At 57.0% G+C, this 11031-nt stretch overlaps 1 protein-coding gene across 1 annotated transcript; it reads left to right on the top strand.

Annotated features, from left to right (window-relative positions):
* Nucleotides 1–282: 282 nt before the first annotated feature.
* On the top strand, nt 283–10363 carry DRAXIN (dorsal inhibitory axon guidance protein). Its single transcript, XM_081145160.1, has 6 exons — nt 283–724; nt 3051–3241; nt 4460–4571; nt 5182–5271; nt 6699–6788; nt 10077–10363. The coding sequence occupies exons 1-6, from the start codon at nt 286–288 to the stop codon at nt 10187–10189; spliced, it is 1035 nt and encodes a 344-aa protein (XP_081001286.1). The 5' UTR covers nt 283–285; the 3' UTR covers nt 10190–10363.
* Nucleotides 10364–11031: the final 668 nt, after the last annotated feature.

The raw sequence follows: 11031 nt of genomic DNA, 5'->3' as shown, positions 1-11031 counted from the left end.
CATGGTCCTTCTGGGCCGGCGAGTCTCTGTCTTCGGGGACTGTCGTGGGGGACTGTCCCATGCTTCGTGGGCTGTTTGGCAGCATTCCTGGCCTCCACACAGTAGAGTCAGTAGCACTGCCCAGTTTGGAAAACTTTGCCAAATGTCCCCTGGGGGGCAAAGTCCCCCTCTGCCCCTGGTGAGAAGCACCGGGCTGGAGTGATGTGAGGGGATTTGGGAGTAGGAAGTGGGGGAGGAGGGCTGTGCTGCCCCTCAAACGCTGCTTTTTCTTTCAGGGAGGAGCCCATGGCTGGGCCCACCACCCACATTGTCCCCATGCTGTTCCTTGCTCTCCTGGTGCTTCTGGAGCTGAGCCTGGCAGGCTCCCTGGGCCTTGGAACCCCTGCTCGAAACCTCCCTGAGAATCACATCAACTTCCCAGGCCCAGCGCTGTGGACACCTCAGGCCGGCCACCATCGCCGGCGGGGCCTAGGCAAGAAGGAGCGGGGCCCAGGCATGCCTGGCCGGGCCCAGGATGGAGCTGTGGTCACCTCCACCAGGCAGGCCTCCAGGCTGCCAGGGGCAGGGGGGCTGCTGCCTGGGCAAAGTCCTGCAGGCCTACTGCAGGACAAGAATCTGCTCCTGGGACTGGCACTGCCCTACCCTGAGAAGGAGAACCAATCTCCAGGGAAGAAACGCGGCAGGGAGCACAAGAGACGCAGGGAGAGGTTGAAACTGCACCGAGGTAGCTGGATATCTGGGACCTGGAAAGGGGTGGTGGGGTGGGGGTGAGGAGAGGGCTTTAGAGGCAGACCCAGAGGGTGTGTCAACGGTGTGAGGTCCCTGGGAGGACATCCAGAGGCCCCAAAGGAGGCAGGCAGTGGACACCCAGAGGAGGGGGGGGGGTCTTGCTAAAGTCCGAGGGATCTGGTAAGGGCAGGAGGCTGGGGAGGCCAGGGGCTGGAGCGTGGGAGGAGGAGAGGGGCGTGTGGCAATAGAAACTCAGTCATATCAGTATATGATCCTCCTAAGTCAGAAGTTCTCCTTTGTATCTGACCTAAGTCCGTCCTACTGAGTGGAGATGGGCCAGTTCAGTGCCCTCCAAGAACATCGCTTATCAACTCCCAAGTGTAGAGCAGGGGCTGAGAGCTTGCTTCTGAAGCCAGACCTGCCCAAGTTCGGATCCTGGCTCCACTGTTTACTTGCCGTACGGCCCTGGGGGAGTCACCGTTCTGTGCCTTGGTTTCTCCCTCTGCAAAATGGGGACAATGGCCCCATCCAGCCTCAGCGTAGGTGCGGAGGCGTCTTGATATGTGGAGTGCTCGGGATGGTGCCTGGCAAGCGGCAGGGACAGTGAGCAGTTGTGACTGGTCGATTCTCAGCGTTTTCATGATCCTGAATCAGTGTCCTCCAACCCTCCAGTCTGGACACAGGTGGTCCAGAAGCGTCACATCCTATCTCTCCTGCCTCTGTCCTGTTTGTTTCAGGCGATGCTCCCCACCCCCACAGCCCTCCTCACCTCCCTTTAAGTTCCCTCCACACTCCCAAATCCTGGGAGCATCCAGCTGCCCCCTGGCCCCAGCCGCCCCCTCCCGCTACCCATTCAGCCTCTGAACAAACTGCTCAGCAGCTCCGCTCAGCTGGCTCCTCCCCAATCTCACGCCCTAAACCTCGGCTTCCAAGTCTCTTCATGTGACAAGCCTGCCTCTAGGGGCAGGTCTAGTGCTGCAAACACAGATGGGTTGAGGGGTTCTGCAGGAGGAAGGTGGTGGAGCCTGAGCCCCACCTTCCCCTGCAAACAGCTGGGGCTTGCTTCCCTGCCAGGCCTACTGAGACTCCCCCCCAAGTGGGCAGAACACCCCCTGGCAGGTGTGTGGGGGTGAGGGATCAACTTAGACTCTCAGCCTCCCACTTCTGGATGCTGGCATCCTTGAAGACAAGCCAGAGGGCACACATGGGATGTGGATCCATCTCAGCTCAGCTCCAGTGGACCAGTGGGGCCCTCCTAAGAGAGTGGGCAAGAAGAGGAGGGGACAGCGGAGCTCTGGAGGCCAGGCCCAGCCCTGCTGACCAGCCGTGAAGCCTGGAAAGTGAATGGAACAGATTCGATGGCCCCTACGTGGCTTTGCTACTCTCTGGGATTCATTTCTGGAGAGTGAGGGATCCCAACTGACCCAACCAACCTTAAAGTCAGATCTTGCCTGAAAAAAAGAGGCAGGAAGGAGCCTGGGCCCTTTAGCTTCTCTCGAAGCCCCTTTGTTCCCAATCACCCCAACCTGCCTGGTCACACTCACCCGACCTCTTGCCCATGTGTCTTAGAAGGTGGCACTGGTGGTTAAAAGTATTGATGTTACACTCAGGTGGAGCTGGGTTTGAATTCAGACCTCACTGCTTACCAGCTGTGTGCCCTCAGGCAAGTCTCTTAACCTTTCTGTGCTTCAGTTTCCCCCTTTGTGGATGAGGCCGAAAGAGTACTTACTTCCCAGAGCCTGCAGAGCTCATGAAATAATGGGTATAAAGCACGATGGGGCAGTCAACAGGGTCCTCATGCACAGTAGGACTTAGTAAACGGAATGATTATCACCTCATAGGGAGCACTCCCTGCATGTGACAAGCCTCAGCTCTCACCTCCCAGACTTCTCAGAGGCCTCACCCCCTGCAGCACCTCTCAGCCTCATCACGGTGCTCCCTTACTCAAACTTTACCTCCTCCAGGAAGCCTTCCCTACTTAGTTCCCATTTGTTGTACTTACACCTTTGGCTGCACCCCACCAACCCAGACTTGGACCTGCTGGAATGTTGCTTTCGATTGGGAATCCTTGGACTGTCTCCCCAGCAACACCGCCAGTTCATCCAAGACATTCCCCCACCCCCAGTCCCCGGTTTCCACCTGCCCAGGAGAGTGGGCAGCAGGGATGTTTGCCGAGCGAGCTGGTGGCTTGTCAGGCTGTCAGGCTTGTCCCCTGGTGCTTGCCACGCCCCCTCGTTTGCAGCAGGAAATATGGGTTCTGCTTTGGGCTGATGTGGGTGGTGAGCAGATAAAGGCCCTGTGTTGCCCACCCCGTGTCTCAGGTCGAGCCTTGGTCCGAGGTCCCAGCTCCCTGATGAAGAGGGTGGAGCTCTCTGAAGACCAGGCACCGGACGCCGCACTGGAGGACTCCTCCACCAGCCTGGCCCCTACCATACTCTACCTCACCAACTTCGAGGCAGCCCCTGCCACGGAAGAGTCCCTGATCCTGCCTGTCACATCCCTGTGGCCCCAGGTAAGGGGCCTCAGAACGGCCCTGGAGCCAGAAGAGTCCTTGAGACCACATCATGCAAACCCCTCTTAGTACATTTAGGGAGGCTGAGGCACAGGGGTGGGAGGGAATTGGTGGAGGCCACTGGGGCTAGCTGGAAACCAGGTCTCCAGATGCCCGTCCAGCCCAGTTACAGCCGGGTGGGCACCCTGCCCTGAAAGGGCTGCCCCTGCCCGGGAGAAAGTGGGCCTGGGGGCTCACCCTGGGAACAGCAGAGGAAGCCAGTGCCCGCTCAGCACACCGGCCTCTGCGGTGAGAACAGCAGGGCCCTTGGCAAAGAATTTTATACATACCGGAAAGTACAGGAATAACAGCACTGTAAAAATCCACGTCCCCGCGACCCAGAATTAACAAGCGTCGGTTAACACTCAACATCTGCCTCAGACCTTTACGAAAGACATATGGAGCGAGCAGGCGGGCACATGTGGCCAGTTTGCTACCACCAGCAAACAGATGAAGGGAACTCGGGAGTTCATCGCATCCTTCTTGCAGTTAACAAGATGTGCTTCATTGCGCCTCTTCTGCGCCTTTGAAATATTTTTTGAAATAATATCATTTAAAACTATCAGTAAAATGTACGTAGACAAAAAGAACTTTACTTTTTAGCAGATCTTTTTTATTCTCTTGCACTCCCTGATATTCTGATAAAAGCTATGGACCATCCCCAAGGAATACGTGGTTACCCCTGCCAACGCCGACCCCTGAAGTCCCTCCATTGAGCACCCGGCCCTGGCAGGTGCCTTTATTGCCCATGTCCTACTGTGGGCAGATCCAGCCCCGAGATGGCTGTGAGTGGGACGGAGCCGTGGCCGTGGCCTCAACGGTGCCATGGAGAGCTGATAAGTTCTGCCCAGGAAAGAGGGGGCAGGGAAGTGAGCAGCTGGCTTCATCCAACTCCTTCCGCATGGACGTAGACCCCCTGAGCGGGCACGATTGCCTGCCCAGCCCCTCCCTCAGAGGGCCCCTCTGACTGCATTGGCTGCCTGCAGGCACCGTCCGACTTGGATGTAAAGTGAGGACGGTACCCAGGTGACTGCTGGAGCAGGAACCTCGGGTGACTGCATAGATGTCCCGGGGCTGGGATTCTAGAGGCCCCTCCTTTGCCCTCGAGCCTGGGCCCCACATTTCTGCTCCCACCTGCTGGAAGCTCCACATTCCCTCCTCCCCACCCACCTTCTGCAGGCTCCGCCCAGGCTCGATGGGGAGGTGATGCCCACGCTGGACATGGCCTTGTTCGACTGGACCGATTATGAAGACATGAAACCTGAGGTCTGGCCCTCTGCCAAAAAGAAAGGTCCGTCCACCTCCCCACCACCCCTGTGCCTGGGCTCCCTTCCCTTCCCCGCCGTCTGTCGGTCAGCCCAGCCTGACCCACGAATGCCCAAAGTGGGGGGAGGGTAGGGTATGGAGTCCACACTGGAACAGACACCCCAAAGGGAAACATCACTATCCAGAACTTATCACGTGCCAAACACATTTTTTAAAATATTTTTTTATTGATTTCAGAGAGAGGAAGGGGGACAGAGGGAGAGAGAGAAACATCAATGATGAGAGAGGCATTGGTCGGCTGCCTCCTGCACGCCCCCTACTAGGGACCGAGCCCGCAACCCGGGCATGTACCCCGACTGGGAATCGAACCGACTTCTTGGTTCATGGGTTGACACTCAACCGCTGAGCCACACCGGCCGGGTGCCAACCGCTTTCCATGTATCAACTCATTTTACCCCAAAGGGAAAAAAAAGTTAGGTCATTACTGCTGATGATCCCGCTTTAGAAAGGAGATAGCCTGAGGCAGAGCACCCCAGCCACGCTGTGGGAGTGGCAGGATGAGCTCTCTGTCACCAGTGTCCGTGTCTCGGCTCGGCTGGGCCTCAGCTTCTGACCGCGGATCTTCTCGTCCCCAGAAAAAAACCGGGGTAAACTCTCCAGCGATGGCAATGAAACATCGCCGGCCGAAGGGGAGCCGTGTGACCATCACCACGACTGCCTGCCAGGTACCGAGCCCGCATCATGTTCAGGGCGCGAGGCTGGGTGCTGGGAGACCTGGGGGGGACCTTCCCAGGCACAGGAGGGGGGCCTTTGGGTCCCTGACCCTCTAGGAATAACAAGTAGTAACAATTGCAGCCACTTTACTGAGAGTTGCCGGATCACAGTTTAATCCTCGTAGTAACCCAGGGAAGGAGACCGTTCACTCCCCACTTTCAGATGGAATTAAACCTCAGAGGGGCTGTCTCAGCCCAGGCCACACAGCTAGGAAGCGGCTGGAACCTGAGCCTGCCAGGCGAACCCCTGCCCCGCGGGGCCTTAAGTCGGGACCCCTCTCTGGACGTCCTCCTAAAGTCCCTCCGGCTTAATCCTGCCCTCGGCCCATCCTGACGCGGCCGGGCTCTCGGTGGCTGTTCCGGTGACACCCCCCCCTGTTCAGCAGCTGCGCACGTCAGGACAGACTCAAAGCAAAGAGCCTGAAAACAAGGGGCTGATGTTTTCACCGACGCCCTAGACCGCGGGCCCTGGCTGGGCCCGTCGGGACCTCTGGGGGCATCTAGTGCGGTGGGGAGAGAGATGCAGGAGGCTGGGGTGGGAGGGAAGCCTATGGGTGACAGCAGGGGAAGGAGCAGGGATGGAGGGGACACCTGGTGCAGCCTCCTCCAGCCGACGAGGGGCGCTCCAGAGCAAGGCAGCCCTGCTACCCCGCCAGGCCAGTCCTAGGCCGGGACTACTCAAGGGACATGACATGGGCCCAGTGTGACGTCCTCAAGATGCTAACAGCTAACTGCTCTCCTCGCTGCTGGACGGCAAATGCCGTCCAGAGGGAGAGCCGAGTGCTACAGCCCCATGGGGCCGCGCTGTTCGTTCAGTGGCCAGAAAAGTCTACAAACCCGCGACTTAACCGGCATCGGGCATTGTACGGGGCAGACCACCAGCTCCCCGATGGGCTGTTTTCTTTCCAAACCATTGTTTACACCCTGAGCAGAAAGAAAAGGCTGGAGTTTGGGCCAACTGGACAGTGGCTCTGAGAGCAGGCTCCATGGTGGGCGAGGCCGGGCCTGGGGAGATGTCGCTGCTCCCCAGGGGGCTTCAGTTTCCCCATCTGTCAAATGAGGACGTTGGTGTCAGTGATCCTTGAGGCTCCCCCAGCTCCAAGCTGACTCCACACCTGGCGGCCCCCAGCCCGCTCCTCCCGTGATCAATCAATCGCCCGTCTGGGGCAGCTGGGGTCTCTGCCACCCGCCCACAGGGCCGCGGCCATGACATCCATCAGTGGCTCCGGCTGCGAGCCTTGCACACCAGATGGCCCCACCCTGCCAGGGCACGGCCCTGCCACAAAGATGATGGATCTCCTGTCCGGGGGGACCGTGTGCCGGGCGGTGGGGAGGGTCCCCTCAGCTTGGCTGACCACGAGTGCTTGCTGTATCTGCAGGGACCTGCTGTGACCTGCGGGGGCATCTCTGCACGCCCCACAACCGGGGCCTCAACAACAAATGCTTTGACGACTGCATGTGTGTGGAAGGTGAGCCTGGACTCCCCTGGGGCATGGGGGCCCCTCATGCTCTGAGAACCACGAAACCACCCTTTTCCCCTGAAGCTGGTTCTGCAGTGAGCTGAGGACAGGATTTCGTGGCACAGGGTGGGCCAAGGGGCCTGCGGGGAAGAAGGGGGTGGGAGACACCCTGGGGAGCCGAAGCCGTGAGCAAGAACAGCTTTGCTTGGTGGCTTCCCGACGTGTGAACTCACTCAGGCTCAATTCCTGGTATCGTTTCTCAGATTTGCTTTTCTCGCCTCTCCAAACACAAGCTGGCGTGATCCCCCACGATCTGGAGGCGGGAGGAGGGAGGAGAGAGGAGCCTATCTCTTTAAATAAGATCAAACCTGAGAAGGCTGGTGTTTTCAGGCCAGAACTCTATCCCAGGGGAGCCATGCCAAGCGTGATAACAGGGCAGGGGGTGGATTTCCCAGCACGTCCCGGGAAGGAGGCACTTGGCCGGCCCCCTTTTTAGCTCCTCTGAGCTCCAACACGGAGCAGTAGGTGCCCCGCTGCCCAGGTGTGCGGGGCTCTGTGCCTAATACTTTACTCACATTACCCTCCTTAATCCTAATCCTTATGTCTCCTTAAGCCTCACAGCCATCCATTTTACACATCAGCAAACTGAGGCACAGAGAGGTTAAGTGACTTGCCCAAACTCACACAGCTAAAAAAGTAGGGGAATATTTTTAATTTTGTATTCTGAAAATTTTCAAACATATATTAAGTAGTCAGAATAAGACTCAGTATGATGAACCCCCGCTTTCCATCACCCGGCTTCAACAATTGCCAACTCCCTGCCAACCTGTGTCGGCTCTCCCCTGCCCAGTTTCCACATTCCAGTATGATTGTGAAACAACTCCTGGGAGTTTAGAGATATTTCATCTGTGAATCCTGGGCAAGAGGCAGAGAAAAGACAAGGCCCTCAGGCAGGAACGAGGCCACTGTGTTGAGTGGGCCTGGCACACAGTGGCCATGGGGAGGTGGCACACAGGGAGGTGGGGGAAGCTGGTCAGGAGGGTGACACAGGACCTTGTTGGCTTCGTTAGATTTGTAATTGAAAGCTGCAGGCAGATTTTAAGCAGGGAAGTGACATGGTCTGGCTTCGGAGTTAAAAGCTCACTGTGGCTGCAGGGCTGTGGGGGCAGGAAAGGAGTCAGGAAGGGCCAGCTAGGAGGTGAGAGGAGATGGAGGCAGCAGGAGTGGGAGGCAGAGGGGATACTGGGAAGCTTCTTTCCAATACCTGTGTGCAGGGTTGGGGCCCATTTCACAGAGGAGGAGACTGAGGTGCAGAGTGGACAGGAGACACTCCAGTTCAGGGAGCCCAGAACAGCTTTGGGGCCAAACCTCAGTCCTTGGCCTCCAGGTCCAGCCCACACGAGTGAGGGGCACTTGGCCCTACTGAGCTGCATAAGCCCAGTTGGTGCCCAGCTGGATGCTCAGTGGTGGCCCCTCTGCCCAGAAATCAATCCTCCCTCCCTCCCTCCCTTCCTGGGCCTCAGGTGGAAGGGGACAGCTTTCCAGGCACTCTGGATATGTCTGCAAACAAAGCAGCGTTTACTCATTTCCGCTGATCCCTCACTCTGGTTAGTTCCATCTAAACTCTTGCTTCCTCCCTGGAGACTCAGGCTCAGAAAAAAAAAAGAGTGAAAGTGACTGTTCGGGCAGCTCCTTAAAGATCGTCTAGGAGGAGGTTGTCACTCAGATGCCACACCAGAGGGCTCTAGGGGTGCCAGGAACCCTCATGAGGACCAAGAGTCCTGAGGACTCCTGAGATATCCAAAAAAGGTTGAGCACAGGGCTCAGGGCTGAATCCAGCAGCCGGGGCCAGCTGAGTCCTGGAGGTGCCAGAAGGGCTTCTATGGCGACCAACCACTCCTGCTCGTGAATGCCTGTCCGCTCCTGTGTCACTTGTGTGGCCACAGGTCTAAAAGCCCAGTGACCCAGGTGTCAATTCTAAGCCACTAAGTACAAACTTTATAGCAGTCCCTTTATTCTCTTGACGGTGACATAAGTGGATCTTGAAGTAGCAATGTCCTCTCTCTCTCTTGTGGTCACTCCTAAGCTGAAGTGTAGGGACTTGCTCAGGCCACACTGACATCTCTTTCACCCACCATCAAGAAGATGTGGGTTAAATGAAAAGCATGTCTGCCCATGTATCTCAGGGGGTGCCTGTGCCAATGTGGAGAGGGCCATGCCTACTTTAATTAGGGTGGCCAGGGAGGGTCTCTTTGAGACCTGCAGGCCATGAAGGAGCCAGCTGAAGGGGCTTGAGGAAGGGATTTCTGGCTGAGAGAACAGCAAGTGCAAAGGTCCCGAGGCAAGAGATGGCTGGATATGGGAGGGAAAGCAAGAAGACTGAAGTTAGGTTTCCTTTTGAGTACAGTGGGGCGCCTGGGAGGTTTCACAGGGGAGAGGGCAGAATCTGCTTTCCTTTAAAAAGTTAATAGACTTTCTTTTTTTCATCTTCACCCAAATATATGTTTATCGACTTGAGAAAGAGAGGAAGGGAGAGAGAGAAACATCGATATGAGAAATATCAATCAGTTGCCTCCCATATGCATCCTGACCGGGGATCAAACCAGCACCCTAGGTATGTGCCCTGACCGGGAATCAAACCCTCAACCTTTCGGTGCACAGGGCGATGATCCAACTTACTGAGCCACCCGGCCAGGGCTTCATAGACTTTTTTAGAGCAGCTTTAGGTTTACAGAAAGATTGTATAGAAACCAGTCTCAATACATTATTTTTGTTATTTTAAATAAGAGCAGTTTCAGTTTTTTTATTTATTGCCTTGAGAGAGAGAGAAACATGGATTTGTGGGTCCACTTATTTATGTGTCATTGGTTGAGTCATGCATGTGCCCTGACCGGGGACCGAACCCACAGCTTCGACGTATCCGGGTGATGCTCTAACCAACTGAACCACCCAGCCAGGGCGATGCATCACCATTATTATTATTATTAATTAAAGTCCGTAGTATACGTTACGGTTTGCTCTTTGCTTTTCATGTTTTACCTTCTGTGGCTTTTGATTAATGCATAATGACATGTGTCCGCCATGCAGGGTCACACAGAATAGTGTCATGGACCCAAATACCCCTGCGCTCTGTCTGTTCCCCCTCCCTTCCTCGCATTCAGGCTGCTGTGTGGAGGATGGGTTGGTTGTAGGGCAGAATGAAGAAGGGGGTGGTGGTGAGAGGATGCAGGGGTCCCAGAGTATGTGTGTGGGGGGCCTGGCCGGGTGCACCCCTGACCCCCTCGCCTCTCTGCGCAGGGCTGCGCTGCTACGCCAAGTTCCACCGGAACCGCAGGGTCACACGGAGGAAGGGGCGCTGCGTGGAGCCTGAGACAGCCAACGGCGACCAGGGATCCTTCATCAACGTCTAGTGGCCCGCACTGGCCTCCCCGCAGGCCCGGGGACTGGGGACCGAGTGCCGGAGGTTTGGAGAAGCGGGCGATGTGTTTGCACCTAGCAGCGGGAGAGCAAATGGGGGACTAGATGCCTGAGGCTGCAGGCTCGGCCCAGGACCCGCAGCCCCCGAGGGGCGCTTTGGGGGACTGTCTCTGCCCCGGAGCCAGGCACCCCTGGGGCACCCGCACTGGGCGGCCTGCGCCACCGGTGCCCTGTTCTCTGCCATAGCAATGTCGAGGGTGCCCTCTGCTGTCCCCTCGCAGCACTGCCACACCCTCAAGTTTTTAAAAGGAGGTTTCTGAACCGGGAGGAAATAGAAACTTCCTGAGACGGGGAACTCAAGGGCCGGACATGAACACGAAACACCTCTTATGCGCCAGGCGCTGTGCTAAAGTCGTGGCATACGTGGTCCCATTCAGCTATCACATGACCTTATCAGCATTTTACAGGTGAGGAACCTGAGGCACCGTTGAGTCACAGGACTTGCCCAGGTCCCCAGATCAATGCTCCTCAAACCTTAACCTGTGCACCAATCCCCTGGGGCCTGGGGAAAATTCAGATTCCTACTCAGTCCATTCTGCCTTTCCAACAAGCTCCGAGGGCCTGCCCACGCTGCTGGTCCGGGGACCCCACCAAGGGCACCCACCCATGTCTTAGGGAGTAGATGTGGAGCTGTGAGCAGAGCCTGGCCCGAGGCTGTGCGGCTCCGCAGCCCACGTTCTTGCTGGTCTACAACTAAGGACTTATCCAGGCTCTGCGGGGCTTGCGGCGAGAGGCGTGTTCCCCGGTAGTGCTTCTGCTGGGATAAAGCCGCAGG

Source organism: Miniopterus schreibersii (assembly GCF_964146895.1).
Source record: "Miniopterus schreibersii genome assembly, chromosome: 8".
Classification (NCBI taxonomy): Eukaryota; Metazoa; Chordata; class Mammalia; order Chiroptera; family Miniopteridae; genus Miniopterus; species Miniopterus schreibersii.
This window is presented reverse-complemented; position numbering and strand designations above follow the sequence as displayed.